Consider the following 18,987-nt stretch of genomic DNA (forward strand, 5'->3'; position numbering starts at 1 on the left):
CCCTTCCCCTGGCTCATCCACCCCCATCTGCCCCCTGATTGCCCCCATCTCACCCCCCCGCCCCCTCATGGCTTGCCCCGGCTGTGGACCCGGCCGTGTTTGACCACGTGGGAGCGCTGGCTGAAGCCGCGCCCGCACTCCCCACAGGTGTAGGGCTTCTCCCCGGTGTGGACGCGCCGGTGTTTCAGCAGGTCGGAGCTCTGCAGGAAGCTCTTGCCGCAGTCGGCGCAGCCGAAGGGCCGCTGGCCAGCGTGGACCCGCCGGTGCTGGAGCAGGCTGGAGCTGTGGCCGAAGCGCTTGCCGCAGTCGGCGCAGCCGAAGGGCCGCTCGCCGGAGTGGGTGGCCTGGTGCTTGAGCAGGTGGGAGCTGCGGCCGAAGCGCTTGCCGCACTGGGCACAGCAGAAGGGGCGGGTGCCGGAGCTCGCCCGCCGGTGCTGCAGCAAGTTGGAGCTCTGGCTGAAGGCCCGGCCGCAGTCAGGGCAGTGGTAGGGGCGCTCGCCTGTGTGGACGCGCTGGTGCCGCACCAGGTCAGAGCTCTGACTGAAGGCCCGGCCGCAGTCGGGGCAGCGGTAGGGGCGCTCGCCTGTGTGCGTGGTCTGGTGCTGGAGGAGGTGCGAGCTCTGCCGGAAGGATTTCCCGCACTCCGGACACTGGTAGGAGCGGCCGGCTGGCTTGTGGCGGGGAGTCGGGGGTGTGGCCACCCCGTCAGCTTCTGGGGAGAGAGAAAGGAGATTGGGGGGTGAACAGGGCAAACTGATCCCCCGGGACTGGAAGAGGTGGTTACGTACCTGTAACTGGAGGGTCTTCGAGACAGTGGTCCCGATCTGTATTCCACGGAAGGCCATGCGTCCAGAGCCGGAGAATTCGAAAGGAGTGTCCGTTGCAACCGCATCTCCAGTTCCTTCTCCACCGCGAACCGAACAGCTCCATGGCAGAGGGGAAGGAGGGTGGAGCTGGAATCCAAATAGGGGACAACACATCTCGAAGAACGTCCAGTTACAGGGAAGTAACCTCCTTTCTGCTCCGACCGATGGTCTCTGTTGCCTTCCACTCAGGGCCAATTTGGAGGAGGGTGTGTGGAAGAGGATGGAGGCCCGCCGAGACCTCTGTCGCAGAGCCTCGCACCAAGGCATGTGTCGAATGCCGCATAGCCACCCGCCTGTGACACTCTGTACCCCAAAGCAACACCCTGGCACCCCCACATTGACCAGGGCGATGGGATTACAATAGGTTTCTGCAGTGCATGCCTTGTGAGGTATCCCTTTAAAAGTCTTGATCTGCTGAACATTAACACCCTGTTGGATTGTGTGAGCGTCACTGGATGGGAAGTTATCAAGTTTTGCTCCATGCGTGTGACTGAAATATGTTGTGAGGTTGGGAACACCCACAATCAGCCTTTCCGGCACAACAGTGGAGCAGCCAGACACGCTGGTGGCCCATTAAAGGAACCCACACTCCCAAGGACTGTCCCAGGAGCCGTGTACAATGGAGAGCTCTCCGAGAGAGCACACAGACACATCGTAGCAAAGGCTCTTTCCAGCGAGCTGGAAGAGGATAAATGAGATCAACACTTGGCCTAACTCCCCCTCACCCCCAACTCAACACCTGGAAACGTGTCTGGAGAACAAAGACTGAACAGGGGAGGTGGCCCAGGCTGGACAGGAGAATCCCAGCCTGTGTAGTAAGGAACTAGACCATCACAGTGAGACACAGCTTCATTCAAATCCTGTCCAATTCATAGAACTCAGATTGTGATTTTACCTTTATTTCTTAGAAAACCAACTTTGATCTTTATGCTTATTACTTATAATCACTTCACATCTGTCTGTCTGTAGTTAATAAACTGGTTTTGTATTTTACCTAAAACAGGGGCTTTGCCTGAAGTGCCTGGGAGATCTGCTCAGGAACAAGAGCTAGTTCGTGTCCTCTCCGCATTGAGGGAGGGGTGGACTGGGTTATAAACTTACACGGGTCAGGCTTCTGACTAGGGCAGGATGGTTCAGCCCCGGGGTTGTAGGCTGGGGAGCTGGGGGAAATTGGCAGGATCCCCTCTATTGACAGTTCATGAGTGGCTGGGAGATCAATCACGTAACTCAGCTGGGTGTGTCCCTGGCTGGGGCTGGCTGGGTGAGTGCGGGACCTGGAGGGGTCTGCAGTTTGTCACAGCATCCCAGTGTGAGAGGGAGGCCAGGTTGGTGGGACAGAGGGCTCAGCGGTACCCCGGTTCCAGGCTGCACCCCAGGGAAACCGTCACACCGACATCTGCCCGAAAGCAGCAGGTCACGCAGGGCAGCTGTGGTTGGCACTCGTACGCTTGAGGAAGGGGGCTCTCACCCCACAGGGTGGAGACGGTCCTGACAACTGACAGAGCCAAACGCCCCCAAATCCACTTAGAAACCCTCCGTGTGGAGACTGTTCAGCACCAGAACTGGAAGGATCATGGGGTGGGCAGTCTAGGGGACGTCCGGAAAGGTCTCGTGCTCTGCAGGAAGAGGAGGCCCGGCGGATGTCCGGGGGGGTGGCGCCGCTCCTCCACCGAGGTGGGAGGCTTCGGAAGGAAGTGGATGGGCTGGTTGTGCTGAAACCGGGGGCCGACCTTTGGGAGAAACTTGGGGTGCAGGCACCAGGAAGCTTTGGGCCCCCCCCCGCCCCTCATTCACTGACCCATCTTGCGGAAGGAATAGCTCCGAGGAAGGGAGATTTCATTCACGTCGTATGAACGAGGTTGCGGTCCCGCAGGGGCGGGGAGGGTTGTAGCAGACCCGGCCATCAATGGCTGCATACGGACAGACAGACAGACTGCGTGTCTGCGCACAGGGAAGGCGGAAGGCCCTGAGAGCTGCTAGGTGGACGTGATGGGACAGAGAGCGAGTCCTGACGTGGTCAAGCACAGGAGCCCGAGAGAAGGGGTATGATCGTGTCGTCAGGGGCAAGACCTCTCTGTCGGGCCCAGGAGGTGAAATGCCTCCACTTGTCTGGACAGGAGCCTGGTGGACGCCTGTCTGCCGCTCGAAGGATGACTTGTGCTGCTGACAAACATTCCCGCACAACACGGCCTATGACGCACCCAAAGCGCCAGCATGTTGATGGGTATCCTGGATTCCCAAGAAGTGAAGGTCCCTTGTGTCAGGGGCTCACCCATACAGGCACCTTGGCCGGCGAGCAACGCGCCCATGACGATCGTGTCCAGAGAGGACGGGAGGAAAGGCATCCTGTGCTTGTGGACCATCCACCACGGGAGTGAGGAGAGGACCTCGTGCAGGTGGAGATGGTGGGGAAGACGACAGAAAGCCCACGGTCCATCACATGGATGAACTGGCTCTCCGGAGCCACAGCTGAAGACAGCGAAGGCAGTGACTGGTGTACGTGTGGCCAAGGATAGGCAGGTCCTGGCCAGAACAGAAGGACCATTGATTACTCAGGTGACAAGTTTCCGCAGGGTCTGGAATCTGTCCCTCGGCAGGTTGGCCTGTGCCGAGACCGCATCGATGGAGGCCCCTGTGACATCCAGGGACCGCGTGGGAACAGAAGTTGATTTTTCGACATTGACGCTCACCTCCAGGGGAGGAACGGCTGTGTTCCCAGACTGTGCTGCTGGCAGCCAGTCATCAAGGGAGGGGAATCTAAAGACCCCGTGATGCCGGCGGTGGGTGGCTACGACAGAGGAAACTCTGGGGAAGACCTGTGGAGCAGGGGTGAGTCCAAAGGGTAGGACCCTGGATTGGAAGTGCGAAGGCCCACCGCGAATCTCAAGAGCTTTCTGGGGGTTGGGTGGATGTCTACGTGAAAACAGGCATCTCGCACGCTGAGAACCATGAATCATCTAGAGACAGGATGATGGCTGCCACGGTGACCATCCAAAACTTGGGCCTGTGGATGAAGTGATTGAGGAGATGGAGATCCAGGATTGGTGTCCACCTTCTCCTCGGGTACCAGGAAATATGTGGAACAGAACCCCGTGCCCTGAGAGTCCGGAGGAACGTGCTCTATCGTCTCCCCTTTCTGGTAGGGAGCTGACGGCTAGAGCGAGGATGCTGTCGTGAATGTGGTCCCTGAGGAGGGATCAGGGCGCGGGAACATGGATAAGGTAGCGCTGTGAACTCCATCGTATAGCCATGTTGAACGGCAGCCGGGACCCGCTCGTCCGCTGTTACTGCACTCCAAACTAGTACGAGGAACACTAGGCCAACTCCCCTCCGAAGGGGGAGGGCCAGGTGATTGCCCCGTTCCTCTACCAGTGGAATATGGAAGTCCCCCGCCGCCCTGCGTAGGAGGTCCTGGAACTGGCGAAAGCCATCTGGAGCCGAGAACACAGGTGTATCTGGAAGGGTTCCTGTGCCGGTGGCACCGGCGGAACTGAGCTAAACGGCTCAACCTCCAAAACCGGTTCTGAGCGCCTACTCGAGGGTGCCCAAAGCATCCGACGCCTCCGAAGCTGAAAACGCGGATCCCGGTTCCAGCGGCGGTACCAGGAGAGCCGTATACACCATGGGGCAATGGGGAGCGAGAGCACGACTGGACTGAGGGACGTCCTGGGCTGGAGCGAGTAAGACGGCAGAGGGAGACGTGGAGAACTTGGCTCCCCACGGGTGAAGACTTCACATGGCTCCAGCACCATCTCTAAGCTCCCCGGTGTGACTATTTCGAAACCAATGGTTCCCTTGATTGAAGGGGAACCGGTAGGGAAGGCGTGTGCAACTCGGGGCTTTGTCCCAGCGGATTCCCTGGCCTACCCGATTCCTTGTCCTGCTTGAGAGCCTGGGAACACGCCATTTCTCCAGGGCAGGAACTCACAGAAGACGCATTGTCTCCTTAGGCCTGGAGGAAGACTTACTGCCTGCCATGCTTACACGCCTACTTCCTTGAGTCCCGGCCAGGTGCCGGCGCAGTAGTGGTACTGCCGGAACCGGACCTGATCTCCGCAGTTGGAGACGCGCTCCTGGGTTTCTCAGGGGCTGCCCAGCCTGGATCCAACGGCGGCCTCATGGCACCCCCCAGGAGACGCTCGCTGAGGCCAAGAGCCTGGCCTTCTCGGGTATGGCTGGCAGGAGAGGCAGCGATTGCACCTGGATGCAATGTGGGCCTCCTCTAAGCAGGAGAGGTAACGTTGGTGCAAGAATGAACACGGCCCGGCGGCACAGACCTCGAACCCCGGCGTCTTCGGCATAATCCAGTTCGCAGGTGCTGGGTGGGGGGAGCTGGTAAACGGGACCCCCAAAGTCTCTCATCTCCTAAGAACTATTTCTCAAGGCTCAACAACATGAAGAACAGCAGAAACTAGACTAAAACGAACTCTGGACAACTCTCCCACGGCTGTTCTTTAAAGGGCATCAGAGACGCGAGGAGAGTAGCGGCTCCGGCTCGGACCATGCGGCGGTGGAGAAGGAACGGGAGGCGCAGTCTGTCTGCCCGGCCCTTTATGGCCTCGAACGACACCGTGAGGCGAAGGAAGGGCACGTGCGTGGAGCAGCGGACACTGGGCCAGACACCTGATGTACACGTTAACCCTTAATGGATAACAATAGGGACCATCGCTCGAAGAACTGGAAGTGAAGGTAGAACCCAGGATCCTGATTCCCAGCCCCCACGGCTCTAACTCATCAGACCCCACTCCCCTACTGGAGCTGGGGGGAGAACACAGGAGTCCTGACTCTCAGCCCCCTTTGCTCTAATGCGTCTGACCCCACTCCCCTCCCAGAGCTCCAGCGAACATCAGGGGACACCGTTTGGAAGGGCCCCACTTCTGACCTTCTCCTTCACCTTAGGTGTCTCCCTCATTCCTCACCTGTGTGGGTCTCACCGGGGGTCCCCCCAGCCTCGGAGGAGGGGAGATCAGGGCCCCACGGCTCTTCCCCTCGCTCCATCCACCTCACGTCGGTCTTGGGGAGAGGGAAGCCTGGAGAGAAAGATGGGGAGATGGTGGAGTCAATGGGGCCAGATCCCCTGCTGGGGTCAATGGGCCCTTGCTTCTTTGAAATCAGTGGGGCAGAGGAGGATGGTGGAAATCTACTGGAAGGTCCTAGCCAGGGACGTGATGGATTCTCCATCTCTCAGAGGCCTGTCACCGGGGTGGCGTGTGTCTCTGAAAACTCCGCTCTAGCTCAGCCATCAGATATGGGCTGGATGGAGGAATCACCCAGTGGGACGTCTGGCCTGGGTTAGGTGGGAGGCCAAATCAGATGATCCCACGGTGCCTAGCAGGCTGGAAGTGTCTGAATGTGGGGCCATCAGAGGGTTAAAGACCTTCTCGGTTCTCTGAGACCCAGACGAGCCTGTCCCAGCTCAGCGGGTGGCCAGGTCCCTAGGTAAGGCCAGACCAGTCTGCAGCATGGCGTCCCCTGTCCACTGGCAGCACACGCCTCCCCTTCGCCTGGAACAACAAGCAGCCAGCGTGATGGGGGCCCTGATCTCGGATGAGGGGGGTTTGTGCAGCGCCCAGCACAATGGGCCCCAATCTCAATCAGGAATCTGAGACACGTAAGTAATTATTCTGATACAGTCTAATGTAGCTAGAGGGAGCTGATATCATAACCCAGCCCTGCCCCCGTTGCAGCCAGGGGTGACTCGATTGACCCCAGGGGAGCTGAGATCAGAACCCAGCCCCGTCCCCGTTGCACTCAGGAGTGACTCCAGATTGACCCCGGGGAGCTGAAATCAGAACCTAGCCCTGCCCCCACTGCTGTTGGGGTGACGCTGGATTGATCCCAGCGGAGCTGAGAGCAGAACCCAGCCCTGCCCCCATTGCACTCAGGGGTGACTCCGGATTCACCCCGGGGGAGCTGAGAGCAGAACCCAGCCCTGCCCCATTGCACTCAGGGGTGACTCCGGATACACCCCGGGGGAGCTGAGAGCAGAACCCAGCCCTGTCCCCATTGCACTCAGGTGACTCTGGATTCACCCCCGGGGAGCTGAGAGCAGAACCCATCCCCATCCCCACTGCACTCAGGAGTGACTCCGGATTGACCCCGGGGGAGCTGAGAGCAGAACCCAGCCCTGTCCCATTGCAGCCAGGCGTGACTCGATTGACCCCAGGGGAGCTGAGAGCAGAACCCAGCCCTGCCCCATTGCACGCAGGAGTGACTCCGGATTGACCCCGGAGGAGCTGAAATCAGAACTCAGCCCTGCCCCATTGCATTCAGGGGTGACTCCAGATTGACCCCGGGGAGCTGAGCGCAGAACCCAGCCCTGCCCTATTGCATTCAGGGGTGACTCCGGATTCACCCCGGGGGAGCTGAGCGCAGAACCCAGCCATGCCCCCATTGCACTCAGGGGTGACTCTGGATTCACCCCCGGGGAACTGAAATCAGAACTCAGCCCTGCCCCATTGCATTCAGGGGTGACTCCAGATTGACCCCGGGGAGCTGAAATCAGAACCCAGCCCTGCCCCGTTGCACTCAGGGGTGACTCCAGATTCACCCCGGGGGAGCTGACAGCAGAACCCAACCCTGGCCCATTGCATTCAGGGGTGACTCCAGATTGACCCCGGGGAGCTGAGCGCAGAACCCAACCCTGCCCCATTGCATTCAGGGTGACTCCGGAATCACCCCCGGGGAGCTGAGCGCAGAACCCAGTCCTGCCCCATTGCACTCAGGAGTGACTCCGGATTCACCCTGGGGAGTTGAGCGCAGAACCCAGCCCTGCCCCCATTGCACTCAGGGGTGACTCCGGATTCACCCCGGGGAGCTGAGAGCAGAACCCAGCCCTGCCCCATTGCACTCAGGGGTGACTCCGGATTCACCCCAGGGGAGCTGAGAGCAGAACCCAGCCCTGCCCCCATTGCACTCAGGGGTGACTCCGGATTCACCCCAGGGGAGCTGAGAGCAGAACCCAGCCCTGCCCCATTGCACTCAGGGTGACTCCGGATTCACCCCGGGGAGCTGAGCGCAGAACCCAGCCCTGCCCCATTGGAGCCAGGAGTGACTCCGGATTGATGGGGGGGGAAGATGACATCCCCCCGCCCCCTTAGCTCCCAGCCCGGACTCACCGCTCGGCGGGCCGGGGGCGGCGCTGGCCCTTTAAGAGCGGCCCCGCAAAGCAGCCGGGGGGTGTCGAGATTCCGCCGCTCCCGGGCTCGCCCCCGCTGGGGGAGGGGAAGGGCCCTTCATTGTGACGTCACAGCCCCCGGGGAAGGGCGGTGCTGAGCTCGATGGTTTTAACCCCTTTGTGTCAGGGGGGAAATCGCTCAGCGAGCCCGGACTCCAGGGTTCTCTGCCCGGCTCTGGGAGGGGAGTGGGGGGTCAGAGCAGGGGGGGCTGGGAGCCCGGACTCCTGCGTTCTCCCCCCCCCGGGAGGGGAGTGGGGCCTAGTGGTTAGAGCAGGGGGGCTGGGAGCCAGGACTCCTGGGTTCTCTCCCCAGCTCGGGGAGGGGAGTAGGTTCTAGGGGTTAGAGCCAGATGCCCGTTGTGCTCCCACCAATTTACACCAGCTGAGGCCCTTTGACTCCCATGGTCACAATGGACCTGGCTGCCTGGCACAGGAGACTGATGTACGTGGGATCGTGCCATCGACAGTTCTGGGAAACACAAGAAGAAAAGATTTATGTGGGTGTCTATTCTTTATTATCTGTATGAAATTGACAGCTGCAGACCAAGATCAGGGCCCTGTTAGGCCAGGCATTCCTCCCCTCCCCCAACCGAGATCAGTGCCCCTGTCGTGCTGAACAGTGACAGACCCCCACCCCAAGCCGAGATGAGGGCCCCGTCACACTGGAAGCTGCAAAGATCTCTCCCCCGACCAAAATCAAGGCCCTTGTTGCACCAGGTGTGGCACAGACCTCCGCCCATGAGACCAGGGGCCCTGTCATGCTGGGCACGGCCCGACACAGCGTGAGCGCCTGTCCCTGCCCCGAAGAGCTTCTTGTCGAAAGCAGGATCCATCTCCCCATTTTCCAGATGGGCAAACTGAGGCCCAGCAGGCTGCAGTGCCATGGGCCATGCAGGGAGCCAAGGGCAGAGCCAGAGAACAAAGCCGGTGTCTCTCCAGAAGCACTGAGATGGGGGGGTGCGGTAGCTAATGGACCGGAGACGAGCTCCGCGTATGATGCTGGGGTGAGGAGGGCCGATGCGATGCTTGGATGTATCCCGCTGTGGCTTCCCCTTCACGGCTCTGAAACAGCATCGGAAAAAGTGGCCTTTGCTAGTTTTTAACTGTGGGGGAGCCAAACCGTGGGTGCTAACTCATGGCAGACTCTGAGCGGGAGCAGGTCCAGGGAAACCCGAGGCCTGGTGCCCAGGCCCCAGCTAGGAAGTGGTGCCATAGCAGCTGCCCCCAGGTTAAAGATACTTCTTTTCCTAGCGTGGAACAGCCCTATTTTTCCACGCTAGACCTTTCCCCCTCACTGACCGCCAGGTAACCCCAGGGACACACCCCATGCTTAGAGACCACGCTGCTCAGTCCAGTGGGTTGCTGTAGGGTCGGCGGCAAATATTCGGAGACTGGATGGAGTAGGAGCAGCGAGGTTATTTTCCCTCGGCATTTGGCCACTGGTGGAATCCTGTGTCCAGTTCTGGTGCCTGCTATTCACAAAGGACGTTGATAAACTGGAGCGGGGTCAGAGAAGAGCCAGAGAACGATTGAAGGGTTAGAAACCTTTCTTAGAATGAGAGACTCCAGGAGCTCGAGCTGTTTAGCTTAACTGAGAGAAGGTTCAGGGGTGACTTGAGCCTCCCTACAAGGAGAAAAGAAATTGGATCATCGAACATTCATCCATCTAGCAGACTCCTAGCATCCTGTCAGTCTCAAAGAAGGCTGGGATCTTTATGAGGACAGCAAAGCACTATGCATTTTGGGAAGGGCTATTAAACCTTCACGGTTTGAGGCAAGCCCTAGCTATGAAAGGCAAGGAGGAGACCAAATGCAGGTGAATTTTTCCAGAGCTGCGGGGTCCTCACACCTTTGTCTGAAGCTGCTGGATTTAGCCTGTTTCAGAGAGTGGGCTTAGCTGGACCTTGGTTCTGATTCCAGCTGGGAAAGCCCGAACTCACACGGACAGCGAGACAGAGGACGGATTCTTTTCATTTGTCGGCCATCTGAGAAATCGAGGGCTGCAGGGGGAAACGGTTTCAGGTTGAACTGAACATTTTTTGGTGAATGGACAAGTCCACAGCAATCATCCCTGGGACCCAAAACGTATCAGTTTTCAGCCCTTTTTTCCTACCTTTAAAAAAAAAAAAAAAAAAAAGAACAGAAACAGAACATTCCAAAAAGTTGTCTCTGGGTCGAACAACGGAAATGTTTTGGCTTGGGAAAAGTGTTTCGATTCAATTTGGAGCACGTCTTTCTGTTTCTGGAAGGAAACTTTGAAAGAAAAAAGATGGAATTGAAAACTGGAAACATTTTATTTTGCAAAGGTCAGAAGGAAAACGTTTGTTTCAATTCCGTTTATTTCAGTCTCCCTGGTGGTTCCCTCCTCCGCCCTCCCCCCACTCCGATGAGCAGTAAGTGTCCCTCGCAGTCTGCGTTTTAGGCTAAACAAGCCAAGCTCCTGGTTCTCCAGTCCCCTGATCCTCACAGCCGTGTCCTTCTCTGCAGCTGGTCCTTCATGTTTCAAGGCGGGGAACCTGAACTGGACACAGGATTCCAGATGAGGTGGGATCAATATTTCCTGATCTCAGCCGGGAATATCTCACCTCACCCATCCTAGGATTGCTTCGGCCTCTTTCCCGGCCACATCCCACTGGTAGCTCGTTGTCCTGCAATCGACAAACACACCCATCTCTTTCTCCTCCCATGTCATTTCCATCCGAGGACCCCTCGCCCCCAATTTAGAGCAGCCTTTCTCTGTATTAGTCCCTAAGGCTACGACCTGGCATTTTGTCCTATTACATTTCATCCTGTTTCTATTACTCCGGTCTCTCCAACTCGTCCTCCACCGTATGAATGATGTGCACTCCCAATTCGTGTGTCATCTGCAAATTTCATTAGTGTATTCCTATTTTTTGTGCCAGGGTAATTAACGTTCTGATCCAGGTCGGCCAATCTGATCTCTCATTCTGGTGCTGGCCATTGCTGGAGAAGAGAGAATGTTGGATGGCCCTTGGCCCAGTCTGGCCAATCCTATGTCCTGTTCAGTTCTGGCCATCGTGGGTGAGAGGAGGCTAGGCTCAATGGTCCTTGGTTCTCATCCAGCCTAAAACTGGACCTCTAAGAGACGTGCTCTAGCTAAACCACCAGATATGGTCTGGATGTGGGAGTCATTGGGTGCGGAGTCATCCAGCTGACATGGCCCCTGAGGCCGAGCGAGATGGGCCACTCTAGGTGGCCCTCCATAATGACCTCCTTCAGGCTGTGTGGGTCCTGCGGTGCCTCACCAGGTGGGAGCTCTGCCCAAAGTTCTTGCCACACTCTGGGCAGCCGTAGGGGCGCTCGCCAGTGTGGGTGATTTGGTGGCGCACCAGGTCGGAGCGCCAGCGGAACTTCTTCCCGCACTGGCTGCACCCGTAGGGCCGGTCCTTGCTGTGGGAGGCCCGGTGCCTGGCCAGCTCGGAGCTGTGGTAGAAACTCCGGCTGCATTGGTGGCAGCGGTGGGATCTCTCTGCCCCGTGGATTCGCAGATGACGGGTGAGCTGGGAACCCCGGGAGAAGCTCTTCCCGCACTGCGGGCACTGGTGAGGTTTCTCGCCAGTGTGGGTCCGCTGGTGAGTCAGGAGGGCAGAACTCTGGCGGAAGCTCCGGCCACACTGGGGGCAGAGGTGAGGCCCCTGGATTGGGTGGGAACCAGACGCGACATCAGGGTCACGGGCATGCGGGGCGAGTTCCCTCGGCGGCTGGGGGACATCAGCCCTACCCTGACTCCCAGGGCCCCTGTCCCCAACGGATTTTTGGGGGCAGATGCGGGGCACTTTGCCTTCCTTTGGACATTCCTGCTGCGGATTTGCCTCCTCCATTATGGCTCCTGCTGAGGGATGAGGAATAGAGACCAAGAATGAGGGGAAGCGAGACGATGAGACAGTATCTCCTTGCCATACTCACAATCCCCGGCCCCGCGACGCCTGCCATCCTTACCCACAATCCCGTGCCCCGTGATACCTGCCATCCTTACCCGCAATCCCCTGCCCCGAGACGCCTGCCATCCTTACCCACAATCCCCTGCCCTGCGACTCCTGCCTGCCGTCCTTACGCACAATCCCGTGCCCCGCGACGCCTGCCATCCTTACCCACAATCCCCTGCCCCGCGACGCCTGCCATCCTTACCCACCATCCCCTGCCCCGCGACGCCTGCCATCCTTACCCACAATCCCCTGCCCTGCGACTCCTGCCTGCCGTCCTTACGCACAATCCCGTGCCCCGCGACGCCTGCCATCCTTACCCACAATCCCCTGCCCCGCGACGCCTGCCATCCTTACCCACAATCCCCTGCCCCGCGACGCCTGCCATCCTTACCCGCAATCCCCTGCCCCGCGACGCCTGCCATCCTTACCCGCAATCCCCTGCCCCGCGACGCCTGCCATCCTTACCCACCATCCCCTGCCCCGCGACGCCTGCCATCCTTACCCACCATCCCCTGCCCCGCGACGCCTGCCATCCTTACCCGCAATCCCCTGCCCCGCGACGCCTGCCATCCTTACCCGCAATCCCCTGCCCCGCGACGCCTGCCATCCTTACCCGCAATCCCCTGCCCCGCGACGCCTGCCATCCTTACCCGCAATCCCCTGCCCCGCGACGCCTGCCATCCTTACCCACCATCCCCTGCCCCGCGACGCCTGCCATCCTTATCCACCATCCCCTGCCCCGCGACGCCTGCCTGCCGTCCTTACCCACAATCCCCTGCCCCACGACGCCTGCCATCCTTACCCACAATCCTCTGCCCCGCGACGCCTGCCATCCTTACCCACCATCCCCTGCCCCACGACGCCTGCCGTCCTTACCCACCATCCCCTGCCCCGCGACGCCTGCCGTCCTTACCCACCATCCCCTGCCCCGCGACGCCTGCTGTCCTTACCCACAGTCCCCTGCCCTCTCTACCCACAGTCCCCTGGGGCTGGTGGTAACCTCCTTCATGTCACTCTGTCCCCCTCAGCCAGCCCTCCCAATGACCCAATGCCCTCCATGTTTCCCACCACCCTCTGCGTTCTCACAGTGCCCCGCTGACCCCCCAGCCCCTGTGGGACCCCTCCACTCCCAGTGGTGCTTTGTCCTGGAGGTGTTACCCCCAGGACCCCCAAACCCTTCATACCCGGGGGCGGCTGGGGCTCCTCCTTGGGGATGCAGGGTAGCTCGGGGCCGGGCCGGCTCAGTGTCGCCCCCTCCTGGGGATGGGGTAGTGGGGGTGCAGGAGTTTCCCATGATGCTCCTGCACATGGTGTCTCCTCCATGCTGGGTTTTTCCACCTTCACCCGCACAGTGACCTGGGAAGGAAGGGAAGGCGTCATGGCAGAAACAGGGGGTAGGAGTGGGAATAATGGGCAGGGAGTGGGAGTGACAAGGAGAGACCCCTGCGCTCCACAGAGTTACACAGCCATGGGGAGCATGGACCATCACTCATTTCCTGGTGGCGCTGCAAAGGCTCATGGGAGTCACAGAACAATACCCCAGCTCTGCCATCCCCCTACCCACAACGCCCTGCGGGAAGCACCTGGCCTGACCCTCCACTCTCCCTACCCACAATGCCCTGGGGGAGGCACCAAGCCTGACCTCCCGTTCTTCCTACCCACAATGCCCTGGGGGAGGCACCTGGCCTGACCTCCCGCTCTCCCTACCCACAATGCCCTGGGGGAGGCACCTGGCCTGACCTCCCGCTCTTCCTACCCACAATACCCTGGGGGAGGCACCTGGCCTGACCTCCCGCTCTCCCTACCCACAATGCCCTGGGGGAGGCACCTGGCCTGACCTCCCGCTCTCCCTACCCACAATGCCCTGGGGGAGGCACCTGGCCTGACCTCCCGCTCTCCCTACCCACAATGCCCTGGGGGAGGCACCTGGCCTGACCTCCCGCTCTCCCTACCCACAAAGCCCCAGGGAAGAGATCAGATTTCACCTTTGCTGTCCCTACCCACAATCCACACTTGGGGTGACAACGGCGCCTCTCCTGCTACCCTTTCAACTCACCTCCCACCCCTTCTGTTGTCCCCCAGCCCCAGGGGCCACCCCCACCCCACCCATCTCCACTGCCTGGCGGCACTGGGCTTGTTCCACCATGGAGATGTCAACCCAGTAAGACGAAGTGCCACGGCCAAGCACCATGTGGGGGAGGTGTTTCTGATGCCCAGGGGGCTGGTGACCCCGGGGCCTGGCTGGGCACATCGGGAAGGACAGGAGGAGGTAGGGCTGTTGCCTGTGGTGGCCCCAGATGGCTCAGTGTGGTCAGACGGTGCCAAATCACAGCCTGAGAAGAACCAGACCATGGGTTAGATGCCCTCCCCGCCCCTGCACCTGCTGCTCCCAAATCCTAGCCTCCGGCCGAGCCCGCTGGAAGCCCTCAGCCAGGGCCACAGCCTCAGCACAGGTCTCGGGGCCTCGTTCCCAGACCCAGCTCTGCATCTCCCCCGGCAGGATGCTCAGGAACTGCTCCAGGACCAGCAGCTCCAGGATCTGCTCCTTGGTGCGACGCTGGGGCTCCAGCCAGCGGCGGGAAAGCTCCCGGAGCCGGGCCCAGGCCTCCCGTGGCCCACCAGCCTCCTGGTAGCTGAATCCTCGGAAGCATTGGCGCCACCTCTCTGCCGCAGCCTTGCCCACTCCCAAGATTGCTGCCTTGCCAACACCCAAGATGGCTGCTTTGCCATAATCTTTGGTGTCTCCGGCCTCCAGGCTGCGGTAGGCCTCGCCACTGAGGGTTGGCGTGAATTCTGTCTGTTGATCTTCCAAGATGGCAGCTTTGTCCACTCCCAAGATGGCTGCCTTGTCCATTCCCAAGATGGCTGCCTTGTCTGCTCCCAAAATGGCAGCTTTCCCATAATCCTTGGCATCTCCAGCCTCTAGGCTACGGTAGGCCTCGCTGCTGAGGGCTGGCATGAATTGTGTCAGCTGCTCTCCCATGATGACTGCCTTCTCATAACCCTTGGCATCTCTGGCCTCCAAGCTCCGGTAGACCTCACCAGTGAGTGTTGGCGTGAGATGCGTCAACTGCTCTCCTAAAATGGCTGCCTTGTCCATTCCCAAGATGGCCTCCTTGTCCACTCCCAAGATAGCTGTCCTATCTGCCCCCAAAATGGAAGCTTTCCGATAATCCTTGGCATCTCCTGTCCCCAGGCTGCGGTAGGCCTCACCACTGAGGGTTGGTGTGAGTCGTGTCAACTGCTCTCCCAACATGGCCACCTTGTCCACTCCTAAAATGGCAGCCCTATCCACCCCCAAAATGGCAGCCTTCCCATAATCTTTTGCATCTCCGGCCTCTAGGCTGCGATAGGCCTCACTGCTAAGGGTTGGCGTGATTCGCATCAACTGCTCTCCCAAGATGCCTGCTTTGTCCATTCCCAACATGGCCACCCTATCCACCCCCGAAAGGGCTGCCTTCCCATATTCCTTAGCATCTCCACCCTCTACGCTGCGATAGGCCTCACTGCTGAGGGTTGGTGTGAGTCGAGGTAATGGCTCTCCCAAGATGGCTGCCTTGTCCACTCCCAAAATGGCAGCCTTCCCATAATCCTTGGCATCTCCAGCCTCTAGGCTGCGATAGGCCTCGCTGCTGAGGGTTGGCGTGAGTCGCGTTAATTGCTCTCCCAAGATGGCTGCCCTCTCCACTCCCAAGATGGCCGCCTTCACCTTTCCATAATCCTTGGCATCCCCTGCCCGTGGGCTGTTGAAGGCCTCGCTGCCGAGGGTTGGCGTGAGTCGTGCCAAGCGCTCCCCTCGGGGCCATGGGCAGGCATCGGTTGCTTGCCCAAAGAGGGCGCTGTTGTCTGGCAGGGTGGGGCTCTCCCAGGGGGGGAGAACTTCCAGGGGTGACCGTTGCCCCCACCAGCATTGGGGTGTCTCCTCAGGCCGGGCCTGCTGAGGAGCTGCCCACCTCAGCAGCTCCCCGATGGTCCCAGCCTGCACCACCCACGGCGCCTTGCTGGCCGTCTCCCACTCCCAGCCTGGCTCCGGGCCTAACGGTTCGGGCTCCTCCATTTTCACCCGTGGTGCCATCGTCTCCTCCAGCGGATACAGGAAATGAAGGCCGAGGGCTGGGGGAGGCACCTCTTGAGTGGCGGCCATTTTCTTAGCCCAGCGGGGAGACGGTAGCTGACTCTCCACTCCGACTCTTGATCCCCAATGGTGACTCCCTGGTAGGCCTGTTGGGAACCTCCAGGCCACTGGCCTTGTCCCCACCGGGCTGTGCTGAGGTCACTTGCTGTACAGCTGATCCCACTGCAACCACCAGTTGGGCCAGATAAGATGATTTGGGGTTCTAGGAGGAACACGCCAGCTCGTTCCTGCATTGTAAAGGAGGAACAAATGGCAATGAGCACAGAAATGAGAAAGGCAGGAGAAAAGTGGGGGGGTCTTGTGGTCAGAGCAGGGAGGGGCTGGCACTGGCAGCCAGGACTCCTGGGTTCTATGCCCAGCTCCTGGATTCCTGAGACTGTGAGAGATTCCCAGTTTCATTCAAAATTAAAATAAAAAAGTTTCTAGCCCTTGTAAAAACAGAGAAAAGGTTGAAAACCAGGAGCCCCAAAGGTCAAGAAAAAGCCCCAGCGGCTGTTAGTGAGTTAAATAATATCGTAGTTCGTACCCAGTTCTCCAGTTCAGTGGGGACACAGGGCTGGTCTACACTGGGGGGGATCGATCTAAGATACGCAACTTCAGCTACGTGAACAGCCTGGCTGACGTCGAAGGATCTTAGATCAAGTTACCTCTCATCCTCACCACGCGGGATCAACGTCCACGGCTCCCCCTGTCGACTCCGCTACCACCGTTCGCGCTGGTGACTTTCCGGAGTCGACGGGAGCGCGTTCGGGGATCGATATATCGCGTACCGATGAGACGCGATACATCGATCCAAGAGAAATTGATTGCTACCCGCCGATATGGCGCGTAGTCTAGACGTACCCTAAATTGTGATATGGGACAAGCCGGGTGGGCCAATGGCGCAGGACTGTGTTTGGTGCTGTGGCACGGCCTAGGGAGCCTGTGCTGGGACCTGAGCTGTAGGGTGACAGGTGCTGTACACACAAAGAAGGCAGTGCTGGACTCCAGCCCCCCAACCCATCATACCCCACTTCCTTCCCAGAGAACCCAGGAGTCCTGGCTCCCAGCCCCCCCTGCTCGGACTCACCAGCCCCCACTCCCCTCCCAGAGCTGGGGAGATAACCCAGGAGTCCTGGCTCCCAGCCTCCCCCTCCCCTCCCAGAACTGGCCAGAGAACCCAGGAGTCCTGGCTCCCAGCCCCCCCTGCTCGGACTCACCAGCCCCCACTCCCCTCCCAGAGCCGGGCAGAGAACCCAGGAGTCCTGGCTCCCAGCCTCCCCCTCCCCTCCCAGAACTGGCCAGAGAACCCAGGAGTCCTGGCTCCTAGCCCCCCCCCCCAAGAGCTGGGGAGAGAACCCAGGAGTCCTGGTTCCCAGCCCCCCCACTCCCAGAACTGGCCAGAGAACCCAGGAGTCCTGGCTCCTAGCCCCCCCCGCCCAAGAGCTGGGGAGAGAACCCAGGAGTCCTGGCTCCCAGCCTCCCCCTCCCCTCCCCTCCCAGAACTGGCCAGAGAACCCAGGAGTCCTGGCTCCTAGCCCCCCTCCCCCAAGAGCTGGGGAGAGAACCCAGGAGTCCTGGCTCCCAGCCCCCCCGCCCTCCCAGAGCCGGGCAGAGAACCCAGGAGTCCTGGCTCCCAGCCCCCCCCCCCCCCCCCAAGAGCTGGGGAGAGAACCCAGGAGTCCTGGCTCCTAGACCCCCCCCCCCCAAGAGCTGGGGAGAGAACCCAGGAGTCCTGGCTCCCAGCCCCCCCACTCCCAGAGCCGGGCAGAGAACCCAGGAGTCCTGGCTCCTAGCCCCCCCCCCCCCAAGAGCTGGGGAGAGAACCCAGGAGTCCTGGCTCCCAGCCCCCCCACTCCCAGAACTGGCCAGAGAACCCAGGAGTCCTGGCTCCTAGCCCCCCCCCCAAGAGCTGGGGAGAGAACCCAGGAGTCCTGGCTCCTAGCCCCCCCCCCCCCCCAAGAGCTGGGGAGAGAACCCAGGAGTCCTGGCTCCCAGCCCCCCCGCCCTCCCAGAGCCGGGCAGAGAACCCAGGAGTCCCGGCTCCCGACCCACCAGCCGCCCCCCCGCGCAGAGCCGGGCAGAGAACCCAGGCGTCCGGGCTCCCCCCCCCCGGCGCGGGGGCCGCTGTACCTGGCCGCGGGGCTGCAGCCGCAGAGCCGGCGCTGCTGGCGGGGGGTTCCCGGGCTGGGGAAATGGCCCGGCCCGGCTCTCTCCGTGCCGACTGGCTGGGGCGGCTGTCAGTCAGGCGGAGACGGGAGAGCAGGCTGGGATACCTGCTATCCCCTCCCCATGCAGGGGGCTGGTCCCCGGCGGGGGAGGGACCGGGGCTGGCTCCCCCCGGGCCTGCAGGCGCCTGGCTCGCGGGGGCTGCAGGGCAGCGAGACACAGCGCGGGACAGGCACAAAGAGAGGGACAGACACCCCCAGGCAGGGCAGACACACAGCTGGGGAGCAGGAGACAGGCGGATGGACAGACGGGGGGACGCGCCGGTCCAGAGATGGCCAGGGAGACACAGGGACGGACAGACAAGGCAGAATTCACACAGACGGGGGGACACAACGGTCCAGAGACGGCCGGGCAGACACAGGGACGGACAGACAAGGCAGAATTCACACAGACGGGGGGACACAACGGTCCAGAGATGGCCGGGCAGACACAGGGACGGACAGACAAGGCAGAATTCACACAGACGGAGGGACGCGCCGGTCCAGAGATGGCCGGGAAGTCACACGGACGGACAGACAAAGCAGAATTCACACAGACGGACGGCCGCGACGGTCCAGAGATGGCCGGGCAGACACAGGGACAGACAGACAAGGCAGAATTTAAACATACAAACGGACGTGACGGTCCAGACATGGCCGGGCTGACACAGAGACG

General features: G+C 60.5%; 1 protein-coding gene across 1 annotated transcript; it reads right to left on the reverse strand.

The window, feature by feature from the left end:
* Window positions 1-47: 47 nt before the first annotated feature.
* LOC127051180 (myeloid zinc finger 1-like) lies at window positions 48-18,291 on the reverse strand. Its single transcript, XM_050953151.1, has 6 exons — window positions 18,238-18,291; window positions 14,371-16,352; window positions 13,175-13,346; window positions 11,282-11,896; window positions 5,786-5,896; window positions 48-712 (listed from the first exon to the last, which is right to left on the reverse strand). The coding sequence occupies exons 2-6, from the start codon at window positions 16,132-16,134 to the stop codon at window positions 66-68; spliced, it is 3,309 nt and encodes a 1,102-aa protein (XP_050809108.1). The 5' UTR covers window positions 16,135-16,352; window positions 18,238-18,291; the 3' UTR covers window positions 48-65.
* Window positions 18,292-18,987: the final 696 nt, after the last annotated feature.

This window comes from Gopherus flavomarginatus, chromosome 5 (genome assembly GCF_025201925.1).
Source record: "Gopherus flavomarginatus isolate rGopFla2 chromosome 5, rGopFla2.mat.asm, whole genome shotgun sequence".
Taxonomy (NCBI): Eukaryota; Metazoa; Chordata; order Testudines; family Testudinidae; genus Gopherus; species Gopherus flavomarginatus.

Bases quoted from the DNA above. Each gene is read 5' to 3' on its own strand.
- LOC127051180 (XM_050953151.1), bottom strand. From the start codon at position 16,134: ATGGCCGCCACTCAAGAGGTGCCTCCCCCAGCCCTCGGCCTTCATTTC. The intron at 5,897-11,281 runs GAAGGAGGTCAT...CTTTCTCTCCAG, and splicing joins CCGCAGGACCCACACAGCCT to GCTTCCCTCTCCCCAAGACC. The intron at 713-5,785 runs GTGAGGAATGAG...CTCTCTCCCCAG, and splicing joins CCCCGGTGAGACCCACACAG to AAGCTGACGGGGTGGCCACA.